Source organism: Bombina bombina, chromosome 5 (assembly GCF_027579735.1).
Source record: "Bombina bombina isolate aBomBom1 chromosome 5, aBomBom1.pri, whole genome shotgun sequence".
Lineage (NCBI taxonomy): Eukaryota > Metazoa > Chordata > Amphibia > Anura > Bombinatoridae > Bombina > Bombina bombina.
The window spans coordinates 443,805,894-443,823,655 of record NC_069503.1 but is presented as its reverse complement, the minus strand read 5'-3'; the positions used below and the strand labels follow the sequence as shown (position 1 = coordinate 443,823,655).

General features: G+C 37.9%; 1 protein-coding gene across 3 annotated transcripts in view; it reads right to left on the bottom strand.

Moving 5' to 3' along the window:
* The window catches only part of DDC (dopa decarboxylase), a 222,497-nt gene that overhangs the window by 23,754 nt on the left and 180,981 nt on the right, over positions 1–17,762 (bottom strand). For all 3 annotated transcript variants that reach the window (XM_053714306.1, XM_053714307.1, XM_053714308.1), the window contains exons 11-12: positions 17,620–17,639; positions 15,925–16,023 (exon numbers count right to left, since the gene is read on the bottom strand). In XM_053714306.1, the coding sequence (XP_053570281.1) occupies positions 15,925–16,023; positions 17,620–17,639 (119 nt within the window). The remainder of the gene's footprint in view (positions 1–15,924; positions 16,024–17,619; positions 17,640–17,762) is intronic.

Below are 17,762 nucleotides of genomic sequence, written 5' to 3'. Positions count from 1 at the left end.
CACTAAGACAAAATACTGATATTATCATAAAAGAAGCGGACAAGGGCGGGACTGTAGTCATCTTAAACAGGTCAGATTATATAGAAGAGATCAAGAGACAATTGGCAGACACAAATGTATATCAGGAATTACCCAGGGATCACACAATTCAGATAGGCAAAGAGAAAAATAACATCTTGTAACAGGCAGTTAAACATGATATATTCACAGAAAAATTCAGGCACTGATTAAGAAAACCACATCCCATTTAAATGACACAAATGATTTTTTGTCAAAGATTAAAGATTTAGGCTATATTGGTGATAAATGTATTCTGTATAGATGTGTGTAGTTTGTACACTTCAATTAAACACACCAGTGGCATTAAAGCAGTTAAAAACTTATTGAGATCTGACAGTGAATATACAGAGGGAGAAATTAGCTTTTTAATACATCTTTTGTCAGTAATATTACATCAAAATTATTTTCTATTTATGGACTCCTTCTATTTACAAAAACAGGGGACAGCTATGGGCTCCAACGTCGCCCCCACATACGCCAACATATTCATGAACAGCTTTGAAGAACACTTTGTGTATCCTCATGGTTTGTTCCAACTCTATGGTGCCTCCTGGTGGAGGTACATAGATGATGTGTTTGGCGTGTGGGGGGCGATGTTGGTAGCCTATTAGCTTTTGTCCAGGATCTAAATGACTCAGTGAGACTGTGAGAGGGTAAAAATTTACTCTAAATTTGAGCGAAATAGGTATAGAATACTTGGACACATGTGTATGTTGAGAAGGGTTTTTTAAGGACAGATTTATACATCAAGAGTACAGATCGAAATAATTTGTTGAAATATGGTAGTTACCACCCTAAAAAATTTATTCAAAGCAATTCCAAAAAGACAATTCACAAGAGTAAAACGAATAGTATCTGATACTAATAGATGCAAATACAGATTGGAGGAAAAGGCAGATAAGTTCATCAATAGGGGCTACCCCACTGAATTTGTTCAAGAACAATTAAATTCAGTCAATAATGGGAATAAGACAAATAAAAATGAAACACAGGAAAGGGACAACAGGATATTTGTGACTCAGTATAACAAATTAAGCAGAAACATTACAGGAATTCTCAAAAAGTATTGGCATATATTGAGGAAATGTAATCCACAGGTGGAAGAGTTTAAAAAAGTACCAATGGTGGCCTATAGAAAAAATTAAATCATTAAGGATATGTTAGTACACACTGATATAGGCAGTGAAAGAACCAGTATCCAGACAACCATAGGTACAAAAAGAAAGGGTTGCTATCCATGCCTTAACTGTAGTCATTGCAGTTCTATGATAAAAGGGGAAAACTTTTATCATCCAATAAATGGCAAGAAGTTTCAAATAAGAGACTACATGACATGTAGATCCACATTTGTTATTTATTTAATCAAGTGTCCATGTGGATTGATTTATGTGTGCGAGACCTGTAGAGAGGTAAGAAAGAGGATAACGGAACATAAGTCTAACATCAGATGAAAAAATAAAGATGCACCTGTATCCTCTCACTTCCTCTCTATGGGCCACAACATAAGCCAGTTGAGGTTCCAGATCATAGAGAGGATTGTTAAGCCTAGGAGGGGAGGGGATAGAGAACATTTATTGAAGACCAGAGAAATGTTCTGGATTTATTTATAAACTGGAATCCCTTACCCCCAAAGGTCTCAACAAGGATTATGATTGGAATCTATTTCTTTAAATTAAATTGAATTAATTTTTTTTTTTTTTATTTGGCTTAATTACCTATTTTTCCCTGTTTTTTCCTCTGTTTCTCGGATATTAGAAATTCATTAATAATTGTGATTGAATTTGGTTTGTAATAATCCTGAAACTAAGTTCTGTGATCTCATTTTTTAAATTGTATATATAGGTTTTAAGTGATTTTATGTGACTATATATACTGGAATTATGCACATGGGACCATTTTTTGAAGAGATGTAGTAATGGTTTATATCCACAAGATGTCACCATTGAGTCTAAAAATGCTCCCATGGTAACAGGTAACAGGTGAAAGTATAAAAAGCACAAACCTGTGTATAATCAGTATACATGACTAAGGGCCTAGTAAAGGCCTGAAACGTATTGTTTGTCCTGGACCATATGTGGAAAGAATAAAGTTTTTTTATGCAGAATTTGGAGGCTGGAATTTATATGTTCTAGATTGTATAAAGGAACCTGGCAAGTTCTGCATTCCGTGCCCCATCACAGAGACAAAGGTGTGCTGTTTTCCAATTGCTGTGATATGATCATTCATTTATTACAACTGTTAAAACTAAATGTGATGGCTTCTATCATTCTGCCAACAGACTGATATTCCTCCCAAAAACTAATACAAATTTAAAGGGACATTCTAGTGAAAAATAAACGTTCATGATTCAGATGGGGCATGTAATTTTTAACAACTTTCCAATTGACTTTTATCACAAATTTTGCTTTGTTCTCTTGGTAGGCTCATATGCTAATGTCTTAGCCCTAGAAGGCCGCCTCTTATCTGAATGCATTTTTTTAAAAAAAATCACAACTAGAGGGTGTTAGTTCCTGTGTGCCATATAGATAACATTGTGCTCACTCCCGTAGAGTTATTGTGGGCCATATAGATAACACTCGGCTAGATTACGAGTCTTGCGTTAGCCTTAAAAAGCAGCGTTGAGGGGTCCCAACACTGCTTTTTAACGCCCGCTGGTATTACGAGTCAGACAGGAGAGGGTCTACCGCTCCGCGATTTTAGCATACCGCAAATCCCCTTACGTCAATTGCGTATCCTATCTTTTTAATCGGATTTGCCTAACCCCGGTATTACGATCGCCTGAAAAAGTGAGCGGTAGACCCTCTCCTGGCAAGCCTCCTACCGCATTTAAAAGTCAGTAGTTAAGAGTTTTATGGGCTAACGCCAGAACATAAAGCTCTTAACTAAAGTGATAAAAAAGTACACTAACACCCATAAACTACCTATTAACCCCTAAACCGAGCCCCCCCCCAACATCGGAAACACTTAACTAAAATGTTTAACCCCTAATCTGCTGACTGGACATCACCGGCACTTTAATAAATTGATTAACCCCTAAACAGCCGCACTCCCGCCTCGCAAACACTAGTTAAATTTTATTAACCCCTAATCTGCCGTCCCTAACATCTCCGACACCTAACTACATTTATTAACCCCTAATCTGCCGCCCCCAACGTCGCCGCTACTATATTACATTTATTAACCCCTAAGTCTAACCCTAACACCCCCTAACTTAAATATAATTTAAATAAAATGAAATAAATTTACTACTATTAAATAAATTAATCCTATTTAAAACTAAATACTTACCGATAAAATAAACCCTAAGCTAGCTACAATATAACTAATAGTTACATTGTAGCTAGCTTAGGATTGATTTTTATTTTACAGGCAACTTTGTATTTATTTTAACTAGGTACCAAAAAAAAAACTAAATTACAGAAAATAAAAAAAGAATTACATTTTTTTAAATCTAATTACACCTAATCTAATCCCCCTAATAAAATAAAAAAGCCCCCCAAAATAATAAAATCCCCTACCCTATACTAAATTACAAATAGCCCTTAAAAGGGCCTTTTGCGGGGCATTGCCCCAAAGTAATCAGCTCTTTTACCTGTAAAGAAAAAGACAACCCCCCCAACATTACAACCCACCACCCACACACCCAACCTTACTCTAAAACCCACCCAATCCCCCCTTAAAAAAACCTAACACTACCCCCTTGAAGATCACCCTACCTTGAGCCGTCTTCACCCAGCCGGGCACAAGTGGATGTCCAGAGGGGCAGAAGTCTTCATCCGATCCGGCCAGAAGAGGACCTCCAGACCGGCAGAAGTCTTCATCCAGGCGACATCTTCTATCTTCTTCCATCCGGAGCGGAGCGGGTCCATCTTGAAGACATCCGACACGGAGCATCCTCTTCCATCCGACGGCGACTGAAGAATGAAGGTTCCTTTAAGTGACGTCATCCAAGATGGCGTCCCTTCAATTCCGAATGGCTGATAGAATCCTATCAGCCAATCGGAATTAAGGTAGGAAAAATCCTATTGGCTGAAGCAATCAGCCAATAGGATTGAAGTTCAATCCTATTGACTGATCCAATCAGCCAATAGGATTGAGCTCACATTCTATTGGCTGATTGGAACAGCCAATAGAATGCGAGATCAATCCTATTGGCTGATTGCATCAGCCAATAGGATTTTTCCTACCTTAATTCTGATTGGCTGATAGGATTCTATCAGCCAATGGGAATTCAAGGGACGCCATCTTGGATGACGTCACTGAAAGGAACCTTCATTCTTCAGTCACCGTCGGATGGAAGAGGATGCTCAGCGTCGGATGTCTTCAAGATGGACCCGCTCCGCTCTGGATGGAAGAAGATAGAAGATGCCACCTGGATGAAGACTTCTGCCGGTCTGGAGGTCCTCTTCTGGCCGGATCGGATGAAGACTTCTGCCCCTCTGGACGTCCACTTGTGCCCGGCTGGGTGAAGACGGCTCAAGGTAGGGTGATCTTCAACGGGGTAGTGTTAGGTTTTTTTAAGGGGGGATTGGGTGGGTTTTAGAGTAGGGTTGGGTGTGTGGATGGTGGGTTGTAATGTTGGGGGGGTACTGTCTTTTTTTTACAGGTAAAAGAGCTGATTACTTTGGGGCAATGCCCCGCAAAAGGCCCTTTTAAGGGCTATTTGTAATTTACTATAGGGTAGGGAATTTTATTATTTTCGGGGGCTTTTTTATTTTATTAGGGGGATTAGATTAGGTGTAATTAGTTTAAAAGAATTGTAATTCTTTTTTTATTTTCTGTAATTTAGTGTTTGTTTGTTTGTTTGCTTTTGTACTTTAGTTTATTTAATTTAATTGTAGGTAATTGTAGGTAATTTATTTAATTAATTTAATGATAGTGTAGTGTTAGGTGTAATTGTAATTTAGGTTAGGATTTATTTTACAGGTAAATTTGTACTTATTTTAACTAGGAAGTTATTAAATAGTTAATAACTATTTAATAACTATTGTACCTAGTTAAAATAAATACAAAGTTGCCTGCAAAAATAAAAATAAATCCTAAGCTAGCTACAATTTAACTATTAGTTATATTGTAGCTATCTTATGGTTTATTTTATAGGTAAGTATTTAGTTTTAAATAGGATTAATTTATTTAATTGTAGTAAATTTATTTAGATTTATTTAAATTATATTTAAGTTAGGGGGGTGTTAGGGTTAGACTTAGGTTTAGGGGTTAATAAATTTATTATAGTGGCGGCGACGTTGGCGGCGGCAGATTAGGGGTTAATAAATTTAATATAGTTGCGGCGATGTTGGGGGGGCAGATTAGGGGTTAATAAATATAATGTAGGATTCTGCGATGTTGGGGGCATCAGATTAGGGGTTCAAAAACATAATTTATGTAAGAACTTACCTGATAAATTCATTTCTTTCATATTAGCAAGAGTCCATGAGCTAGTGACGTATGGGATATACATTCCTACCAGGAGGGGCAAAGTTTCCCAAACCTCAAAATGCCTATAAATACACCCCTCACCACACCCACAAATCAGTTTAACGAATAGCCAAGAAGTGGGGTGATAAGAAAAAAGTGTGAAGCATAAATATAAGGAATTGGAATAATTGTGCTTTATACAAAAAAATCATAACCACCACAAAAAAAAGGGTGGGCCTCATGGACTCTTGCTAATATGAAAGAAATTAATTTATCAGGTAAGTTCTTACATAAATTATGTTTTCTTTCATGTAATTAGCAAGAGTCCATGAGCTAGTGACGTATGGGATAATGACTACCCAAGATGTGGATCTTCCACGCAAGAGTCACTAGAGAGGGAGGGATAAAATAAAGACAGCCAATTCCGCTGAAAAAAATCCACACCCAAAAATAAAGTTTAAATCTTATAAAGAAAAAAACTGAAAATATAAGCGGAAGATTCAAACTGAAACAACTGCCTGAAGTACTTTTCTACCAAAGACAGCTTCAGAAGAAGAAAACACATCAAAATGGTAGAATTTAGTAAAAGTATGCAAAGAAGACCAAGTTGCTGCTTTGCAAATCTGATCAACCGAAGCTTCATTCCTAAACGCCCAGGAAGTAGAAACTGACCTAGTAGAATGAGCTGTAATCCTTTGAGGCGGAGTTCTACCCGACTCGACATAAGCATGATGAATTAAAGATTTCAACCAAGATGCCAAAGAAATGGCAGAGGCCTTCTGACCTTTCCTAGAACCGGAAAAGATAACAAATAGACTAGAAGTCTTTCGGAAATTCTTAGTAGCTTCAACATAATATTTCAAAGCTCTAACTACATCCAAAGAATGCAATGATTTCTCCTTAGAATTCTTAGGATTAGGACATAATGAAGGAACCACAATTTCTCTACTAATGTTGTTGGAATTCACAACCTTAGGTAAAAATTTAAAAGAAGTTCGCAACACCGCCTTATCCTGGTGAAAAATCAGAAAAGGAGACTCACAAGAAAGAGCAGATAATTCAGAAACTCTTCTGGCAGAAGAGATGGCCAAAAGGAACAAAACTTTCCAAGAAAGTAATTTAATGTCCAATGAATGCATAGGTTCAAACGGAGGAGCTTGAAGAGCGCCCAGAACCAAATTCAAACTCCAAGGAGGAGAAATTGACTTAATGACAGGTTTTATACGAACCAAAGCTTGTACAAAACAATGAATATCAGGAAGATTAGCAATCTTTCTGTGAAAAAGAACAGAAAGAGCAGAGATTTGTCCTTTCAAGGAACTTGCAGACAAACCTTTATCCAAACCATCCTGAAGAAACTGTAATATTCTCGGAATTCTAAAAGAATGCCAGGAAAAATGATGAGAAAGACACCAAGAAATATAAGTCTTGCAGACTCTATAATATATCTCCCTAGATACAGATTTACGAGCCTGTAACATAGTATTAATCACAGAGTCAGAGAAACCTCTTTGACTAAGAATCAAGCGTTCAATCTCCATACCTTTAAATTTAAGGATTTGAGATCCTGATGGAAAAAAGGACCTTGCGACAGAAGGTCTGGCCTTAACGGAAGAGTCCACGGTTGGCAAGAGGCCATCCGGACAAGATCCGCATACCAAAACCTGTGAGGCCATGCTAGAGCTACCAGCAGAACAAACGAGCATTCCTTCAGAATCTTGGAGATTACTCTTGGAAGAAGAACTAGAGGCGGAAAGATATAGGCAGGATGATACTTCCAAGGAAGTGACAATGCATCCACTGCTTCCGCTTGAGGATCCCTGGATCTGGACAGATACCTGGGAAGTTTCTTGTTTAGATGAGAGGCCATCAGATCTATTTCTGGAAGTCCCCACCTTTGAACAATCTGAAGAAATACCTCTGGGTGAAGAGACCATTCGCCCGGATGTAATGTTTGGCGACTGAGATAATCCGCTTCCCAATTGTCTATACCTGGGATATGAACCGCAGAAACTAGACAGGAGCTGGATTCCGCCCATACCAGAATTCGAGATACTTCTTTCATAGCCAGAGGACTGTGAGTCCCTCCTTGATGATTGATGTATGCCACAGTTGTGACATTGTCTGTCTGAAAACAAATGAACGATTCTCTCTTTAGAAGAGGCCAAAACTGAAGATCTCTGAAAATTGCACGGAGTTCCAAAATATTGATCGGTAATCTCACCTCCTGAGATTCCCAAACCCCTTGTGCTGTCAGAGACCCCCACACAGCTCCCCAACCTGTAAGACTTGCATCTGTTGAAATTACAGTCCAGGTCGGAAGAACAAAAGAAGCCCCCTGAACTAAACGATGGTGATCTGTCCACCACGTCAGAGAGTGTCGTACAATCGGTTTTAAAGATATTAATTGAGATATCTTTGTGTAATCCCTGCACCACTGGTTCAGCATACAGAGCTGAAGAGGTCGCATGTGAAAACGAGCAAAGGGGATCGCGTCCGATGCAGCAGTCATAAGACCTAGAATTTCCATGCATAAGGCTACCGAAGGGAATGATGGTGACTGAAGGTTTCGACAAGCTGATATCAATTTTAGACGTCTCTTGTCTGTCAAAGATAGAGTCATGGACACTGAATCTATCTGGAAACCTAAAAAGGTTACCTGTGTCTGAGGAATCAATGAACTTTTTGGTAAATTGATCCTCCAACCATGATGTTGAAGAAACAACACAAGTCGATTCGTATGAGATTCTGCTAAATGTGAAGACTGAGCAAGTACCAAGATATCGTCCAAATAAGGAAATACCACAATACCCTGATCTCTGATTACAGACAGAAGGGCACCGAGAACCTTTGTAAAACTTCTTGGAGCTGTAGCTAGGCCAAATGGCAGAGCCACAAACTGGTAATGCTTGTCTAGGAAAGAGAATCTCAGAAACTGATAGTGATCTGGATGAATCGGAATATGCAGATATGCATCCTGTAAATCTATAGTAGACATATAATGCCCTTGCTGAACAAAAGGCAGGATAGTCCTTATAGTTACCATTTTGAATGTTGGTATCCTTACATAACGATTCAATATTTTTAGATCCAGAACTGGTCTGAAGGAATTCTCCTTCTTTGGTACAATGAAGAGATTTGAATAAAACCCCAGTCCCTGTTCCAGAACTGGAACTGGCATAATTACTCCAGCCAACTCTAGATCTGAAACACATTTCAGAAATACTTGAGCCTTCGCTGGGTTTACTGGGACACGGGAAAGAAAAAATCTCTTTGCAGGAGGCCTTATCTTGAAGCCAATTCTGTACCCTTCTGAAACAATGTTCTGAATCCAAAGATTGTGAACGGAATTGATCCAAATTTCTTTGAAAAAACGTAATCTGCCCCCTACCAGCTGAGCTGGAATGAGGGCTGCACCTTCATGTGGACTTAGGAGCTGGCTTTGATTTTCTAAAAGGCTTGGATTTATTCCAGACTGGAGATGGTTTCCAAACTGATACCGCTCCTGAGGATGAAGGATCAGGCTTTTGTTCCTTGTTGTGACAAAAGGAACGAAAACGATTATTAGACCTAAATTTACCTTTAGATTTTTTATCCTGTGGTAAAAAAGTTCCTTTCCCTCCAGTAACAGTTGAGATAATAGAATCCAACTGAGAACCAAACAATTTATTACCCTGGAAAGAAAGGGAAAGCAGAGTAGACTTAGAAGACATATCAGCATTCCAAGTTTTAAGCCATAAAGCTCTTCTAGCTAAAATATACCTGACATCAACTCTAATGATATCAAAGATGGCATCACAAATAAAATTATTAGCATGTTGAAGAAGAATAATAATGCTATGAGAATTATGATCTGTTACTTGTTGCGCTAAAGCTTCTAACCAAAAAGTTGAAGCTGCAGCAACATCCGCTAAAGATATAGCAAGAGTAGAGACAGCTCCATCAACCTTAGGGATTTTGTCCCAAAACTCTAATCTGACAGATGGCACAGGATATAATTGCTTAAAACGTTTAGAAGGAGTAAATGAATTACCCAAATTATCCCATTCCCTGGAAATTACTTCAGAAATAGCACCAGGGAAAGGAAAAACTTCTGGAATAACTACAGGAGATTTAAAAACCTTATCTAAACGTTTAGATTTAGTATCAAGAGGACCAGAATCCTCAATTTCTAATGCAATTAGGACTTCTTTAAGTAAAGAACGAATAAATTCCATTTTAAATAAATATGAAGATTTATCAGCATCAACCTCTGAGACAGAATCCTCTGAACCAGAAGAACCATTATCAGAATCAGAATGATGATGTTCATTTAAAAATTCATCTGAAAAATGAGAAGTTTTAAAAGACTTTTTACGTTTACTAGAAGGAGGAATAACAGACATAGCCTTCTTAATGGATTTAGAAACAAAATCTCTTATGTTATCAGGAACACTCTGAGTATTAGATGTTGACGGAACCGCAACAGGTAATGTAACAGTACTAAAGGAAATATTATCTGCATTAACAAGTTTGTCATGACAGTACAAACAACAGCTGGAGGAACAGATACCATAAGTTTACAGCAGATACACTTAGCTTTGGTAGCTCCAGCACCAGGCAGCGATTTTCCAGAAGTATCTTCTGACTCAGTTTCAACGTGGGACATCTTGCAATATGTAATAGAAAAAACAACATATAAAGCAAAATTGATCAAATTCCTTAAATGACAGTTTCAGGAATGGGAAAAAATGCCAGTGAACAAGCTTCTAGCAACCAGAAGCAATAAATAATGAGACTTAAATAATGTGGAGACAATAGTGACGCCCATATTTTTTTAGCGCCAAAAATGACGCCCACATTATTTGGCGCCTAAATGCTTTTGGCGCCAAAAATGACGCCACATCCGGAACGCCAACACTTTTGGCGCAAAAGAACGTCAAAAATGACGCAACTTCCGGCAACACGTATGACGCCGGAAACAGAAAAAAAAATTTGAGCCAAAAAAGTCAGCGCCAAGAATTACGCAATAAAATGAAGCATTTTCAGCCCCCGCGAGCCTAACAGCCCACAGGGAAAAAGTCAAATTTTAAGGTAAGAAAAAAATTGATTTATTCATATGCATTATCCCAAATATGAAACTGACTGTCTGAAATAAGGAATGTTGAACATCCTGAGTCAAGGCAAATAAATGTTTGAATACATATATTTAGAACTTTATAAAAAAGTGCCCAACCATAGCTTAGAGTGTTACAGAAAATAAGACTTACTTACCCCAGGACACTCATCTACAAGTAGTAGAAAGCCAAACCAGTACTGAAACGAGAATCAGTAGAGGTAATGGTATATATATAAGAGTATATCGTCGATCTGAAAAGGGAGGTAAGAGATGAATCTCTACGACCGATAACAGAGAACCTATGAAATAGACCCCGTAGAAGGAGATCATTGAATTCAAATAGGCAATACTCTCCTCACATCCCTCTGACATTCACTGCACGCTGAGAGGAAAACCGGGCTCCAACCTGCTGCGGAGCGCATATCAACGTAGAATCTAGCACAAACTTACTTCACCACCTCCATAGGAGGCAAAGTTTGTAAAACTGATTTGTGGGTGTGGTGGGGGGTGTATTTATAGGCATTTTGAGGTTTGGGAAACTTTGCCCCTCCTGGTAGGAATGCATATCCCATACGTCACTAGCTCATGGACTCTTGCTAATTACATGAAAGAAAATATAATGTAGGTGGCGGTGGTGTCCGGAGCGGCAGATTAAGGGTTAATAATATAATGTAGGTGGCAACAATGTCAGGGGCGGCAGATTAGGGGTTAATAAGTGTAAGATTAGGGGTGTTTAGACTCGGGGTTCATGTTAGGGTGTTAGGTGCAGACATAAAATTAATTTCCCCATAGGAAACAATGGGGCTGCGTTAGGAGCTGAACACTGCTTTTTTGCAGGTGTTTTCTTTCAGCCAGCTCAACCCCATTGTTTCCTATGGGGAAATTGTGCAAGAGCACGTTTTGCCAGCTCACCGCTGACTTAAGCAGAGCTGGTATTACAGTGAGATGCGGAGCTAAATTTTGCTCAACGCTCACTTTTCTGAGGCTAACGCCGGCTTGAAGAAAACTTGTAATACCATCATTGGCTTAAGTGAGCGGTAAGAAAAAAAGGCTCATTAGCACCGCACAGCCTTACCGACAAAAACTCGTAATCTAGCCGACTGTGTTTACACTCATGGAGTTACCTAGGAGTCAGCACTGATTGGCTAAAATGCAACTCTGTCAAAAGAACTGAAATAAGGGGGCTGTCAGAAGATGCTTAGATACAAGGTAATCAGAGGTAGAAAGTATATTAATATGACTGTTGGTTGTGCAAAACTGGGGAATGGATAATAAAGGGATCATCTATCTTTTAAAACAATAAAAATTTTGGTGTAGAATGTGCCTTTAACCCCTTAATGACCACAATGTACCCTGTATGTCACTGGTCGTTAAGGGTTTTTTCAGGACATAATAGCACAAGTCTAGCAAGAACACGCTATTAATGCCCTCCCTCCAGAAGGCTTTGTGGAATAGAGCAGTCTCAACGCTGGTGGCAAGACCGCGCTATAAAACAATCAAGTCCCAAAAAAAGGCCAGCGACATACAGGGTACGTCGCTGGTCCTTAAGGGGTTAAGACATATTGAAAGGGACATTAACCATAAATACACTTTAGCAAAAAAATATGTAGTATATAAGCATATATTGGTCTGGAAATAATATGCAGATTTATTTTTTAAAATGATAATAGTTGAATGAATATTAAAAAAATAAGTGTAAGTTTTAGTGTCAATAAAGCAATAGGCAGCTCTATGGTGCAATTCAGTTTTCCTTCTCTGCTGAAGCCAATTAGTTACAGTTACAAACTAATCAGGTACAGTGTGCAACCAATGACTACTTTTTACAAACATTGAAAAGCCTACTAATAGAATTAATGGTAAAATGAAACATTCAGATAGAGCATGCAATTTTAAAAAACTTTCCAATTTACTTTTATTTTCAAATGTGCTTTGTTTTCTTGTTATCCTTTGTTGAAGCATAAACCTAGATAGGCTGATAGGAGCTTAGGAGTGTGCATGTGTTTTTATCAGTCTGTGGCAGCAGTATTTGCAACATTGTATAATACTGCAATAAAAAATGTTGCAAACACTGCTGCCAAATGGCTATAGAGACTTGTACTCTCCTGAGCTCACCAAGGATTACTTTTTAACAAAAGACAGCCAGGGTATTGCCAGAGCAGCAATACTCCACTTGGACCTAATTGAACACATCTGGTGACCCAATGGCAAGAGGCATATGCACATCCACCAATCACCAGTTAGCAAAATTTGCCTTTCCCGAATCCTTTAAGAGACCTCATAGTTCTGATGGATATTTTTACACAATCATTTTCTGTGTGTGCCCTTTTAAAGATAGAGCCTTATTCAAAATTTGCTTTAAACATTCAGGCCGCTATACACAATCAAGCGTTCTAGGCTTATATATATGGTTTCTTGGCTGATGAGTGAAATGTTGCAGGAAATATACGTGCTTGCTATAGTTCAAGCAAGCTTTGGGCAGCCATATTGGCTTGGAATGCCATTCAAGTAGCAAGGAAATACAAATACGTGCAGGGCTGTCTTTAATATCGACTGGACCCTGGGCAAACATTTTCTTGGGCCCCTACCCCATGCAATTTCGCTCTCCATCCCAACATCCCAAAAAACAACTAAATCATTTTTTTATTTTTTATTTTAATTATTAGCCCAGTGGTGGATCATCCACTGCTGGGCTAATCATTTAAAAAAATGAAATAAATTGCAATATGTGAAACTGGTAAGTAAATAAATATATAAATTCCTCCACTGTGGATTCATTTAATATTCTTTTGAATGTGATTCTGGTGTTAGGTTAGCTGGTTAAAGATGATTTAGGGCAGCCAACAGGAGCAAAGCAAGGCAAAGACTGAGGAGGAAGCATGGAGGTGCAGACAAATATAAGTTTACTGACTAGAACAGCAGAACTACTATGCTAGAACAAGTTCCCTCTCACCCTGCACTAGACAATGCTGCATGGGGAGGGGCGTGTGTGCACTCACTTATTCTTCCCACTGACACCTTTCTACAAAGCACTGTTCCCCTAACTAACTTCAGTTAGTTGATCTTAGGGCCACAGCATAAAGAGCAGGGCTAAGGGGACCAGCAGACTGGATGCTGTCTGTCCAAGGCTGCATGGATACAATGTGAGATGAGTCACACAGCCTCAAGACTGAAGAGAGCAGTGTATGCAGCTGCACAGATGCTCAAATCTTCACATGCCTGCTGCATGCACCTACAGTCAGCCCTACCCAGAAAAAATCCCCACCACCAGAGCAGTTACCTGGTAACAGTGGTAACCCCAGTAGGTGGAGAAGGATTTCCTAGGCGCCAAACTTAAGAAGGCTAAGGTCATACAAAGATTTATTAAAACATAGGGTACAGTATGTTAAAATAAGATACAATGTTTAAAAATACAATGTTAAAAATACAATGTTAAAAATAGCATGGATCCACGCTTGTACAATTGGTATAAAAAGTAAAAAATAAGTAAATAAGCAACTGTTACAACTTGCACAGTTAAAATCAGGAGTCACAACAATATCATGGGTGTTCTGCAAAGTGAAATAATACAATCCTTGAAGTGTGCAAAAAAATTTGTATTATTGCTGAGTAACCCCAGTAGGACCTTTTATGATGCAGTGGGAATGGCTGGATATCGAGTTAGGGTTTTGCATTCAGTGCTGCACAGTGCTCATCTAAAACAGCACATGGCAATAGCTTGGCATGTCACATGACACCGGCACGGTCTGGCACAGTTTTTTTTAAAATATATATATATAAGCAGAGTACTTTTGACTGTGAAAGTATTAGGACTGAATGTGTGTGTTCCCCGTGTCACATCAGCAGTCTGGTATGAACCATAAAAAAAAAAAAAAAAATTTTCTTTTTTTTAGGACTCTTGGGCCCCTCAACAGAGACTGGGCCCTGGGCAGCTGCCCCTTTTGCCCTGTGTTAAAGACGGCCCTGAATACGCGTGAATTATCACTGCAATCTTCACTATCTACTTGATGCCAAAGGACGATATTGAGCCATACAGCAGTGAAAAAATAGGTAACTGTATGCATAATGCGTAAATTTTATTTTTGGTCCAATTTAATCTTTTTTTTATTTCTTTTAAGTTAAATTATACTGAAAATAAAATAATGCTCAAAATAAAATGCATGTGAAGAAAATGCCCCCAAAATAAAAATACCCCAATTTCGCTGCTTGATTTTTTTTTTAGTTTTTTTTTTTAAAGCACTGCTTTTTTTTCCGAGTGCTGCTGGAACCCTTGCTGCCATTTGCATGTATATCAGGCAGCATATTTTCCTTGCATTTCTTTTTGAATAAGGGTGGAAATATGACATATATTAAAATTAACACCCTTAAAGGGACAAAAAATATTTCATGATTCAGATAGAGAATAACATTTTAAACAACTTTCTAATTTACTTCTATTTTATAATTTGCTTCATTCTCTTTGTATTATTTGTTGAAGAAGCAGCAATGCACTACTGGTTTCTAACTGAACAAATGAGTGAGCCAATGACAATCAGTATATATATATATATATATATATATATATAGCCACCAATCAGCAGATAGAACCTAGGTTATTTGCTGCTCCTGAGCTTACCTAGATAAACCTTTCAACAAAGGATAACAAGAGAAGAATAATAGAAGTGAATTGGAAAGTTGTTTAAAATTGTTTTCTCTATCTTAATCATGAAAGAAAATGTTTGGGGTTCATGTCCCTTTAATAATACTCACCATGGCTTTTTCAATAAAGCCCTAAGTGAAGTGATATTTACTTCAGTAAAGAATGTAAAAGTCTCATTCTTAGTCAGCCACTAGAGGGAGACAAAGTAAACATGATTATCTCAAATGAAAGGAACGTGGTCACAAAGACTAATTTTATATAGTGCACTGCTCAGGTCATTTGCACACTCCTAATCAGGATATAGTCCAGTTGCATTCTCATATGAAATGGAACAGGAGCACACATTTGTACTACGTATTTAACCACTCTGTAACAAGTTAAACACACAGTAAAAAAAAAAAAAGTCTAATACCATGTGTTTACACTACAATGCCATTAAAAGGTTATTTATGAGGAAACCAGGGAGAGTGTTTTTTTGTGTATATGCTTCAAAAATAGGGAGAAGAAGATAGATATATTTAATATGTTTAGGTTGTTTTTGCTAATTAGGTGTTTTGGGAGACTGGTGGACCAAACCTGCTACAGGTAACTAAACAGAGAAATTATATAAGTTTGTCCTGCTCATAGCACTTGAGGGGTTGATTAGAACTTTGTGTAAAATGTCTTCTATATTTTTGAGACAATTCAATAGCAGAACTAGGTCTGGTGGACTTACCTTACGGATATATTCCTGAAGGCCTTTCACACCGTACATTCTAAACACAAACCACAGTTTTAGTGAACGAAATCTTCTACCCAGTGGGATCTGCCAGTGCTGCAAAAAGAAAACAACTAAATGTCATCAAATTATAATTTATTGTTTATTGTAGTTTTTTTATTGAGAACTAAATATGTTGTTACTCTTTGGTAGATTCATAAAGGACACTCACACACCATGTTCTCCAAGTTCTGCAGTCTCTCCAGTTCCTATACTATTTATGGAACCTATTCACTAAAGTTCACAAACGTCTATATTATTTAGTAAATGGTCTCCATAGAATAACATAGACATTTTAGAGATTGGAATTTTTGTGGAGCCTGGAGATGGCATTTAATGAATCTACTACACTAAATAATAGTTTTCCTTTTATGCTTATTTTATACTAAGGGGCCGATTTAACATGCTCTGTATCAGATCCAATGCAGCTGTTTCCGCGCGAGCCTTCAGGCTCGCCGGAAACAGCAGTTAAGAAGCAGCGGTCTTAAGACCGCTGCTCCTTAATTTGTCCGCTGCCTCTGAGGCTGCGGACATAAATCCGCCCCATCGCATACGATCAGGTTGATTAACACCCCCTGCTAGTGGCCGATTGGCCGCGAATCTGCAGGGGGCGGCATTGCACAATCAGTTCACTAGAACTGCTTGTGCAATGATAAATACCGACAACATATGCAGTCGGCATTCAGCGATGTCCACCAGACATTGATAATTCGGCCCCAATGTGTCCTAATTTATCATTTATAAAAAATGTCTTGTTTCAGCACTGCTTGCTAGTTCAGTTATTTATTTATAGAAATCTTAGTTTTAAAATAATTCTTAAGTCGTATAGCTCTATATTTATTAACATGTAATAGTTGTTTTCTACCTAACTGAAGTATTTGCTCTAATATTAGGTTCATATTATATTAGATGTCCATAATTCCTACATAATTATGTACTGTGAAATCAGGGTAATTTGTGTTAGTATTCTCCTTACACATATTTCAATATTGAAGAAAAAAACTGTTACAGTTTAGTCCATATTTTGGACAACATTCACCAACCCACACCAAGGCAAACCCTATAGGCGAGTCCTACGCTAATGCATTTAGTTGTATTGATAAATTTAAAATCAGTTGTACTGTGCACTCTTATATCTTCGGTTGCTCCTGCAACCTATACAAAGCATCTCTAATGATAACACTTTAGAGATCACAGGAAGAAAACCCTTTATCCAAACTGCTTGGGACTGGAAAAGGTTGGATTTTGGAATAGTTTGGATTTTGGAATATTTGCATTGGTAAAATGGGACAGTTTGGAAAGGGGATGGGACCAAGTGTAAGCAACAATATCTTATGTCATTTCGGCAATATTTTCATTTCATAGATGTAACCTAAAGGCAGATGAAAAGCATGTTTTTAATCATATATTTTTTTTTTTTTTTGGGAGGGGGGGGTGGCATGAAAAATATTTGAAGTACTCCCGTTTTCACTGATTATACATATACCAATTGTTCAAGTAAAATATTAGCAAACATTTTTAATGTTAAAAACCTTTTGTTTCAAGTATATTATATGCAATTTTGGAATTTTCTCAAACCTAAATGCAAAAGTGGTAATTAGTACCTTAGTTAAATTGTGTTATTATTGCACATGCAAAATGTTTCTTACTTACCCTATAATCAGTTACCAGACCTGCAAAGAGAATTGATAAGAACACTGATTAATTGCATTGGTAAAACAAATATAGATAATTATGCTTGACTGAAGGGATAATTTACTCTCGGTTGGGATGTGCCTATGTGGAGCGAATGCAGC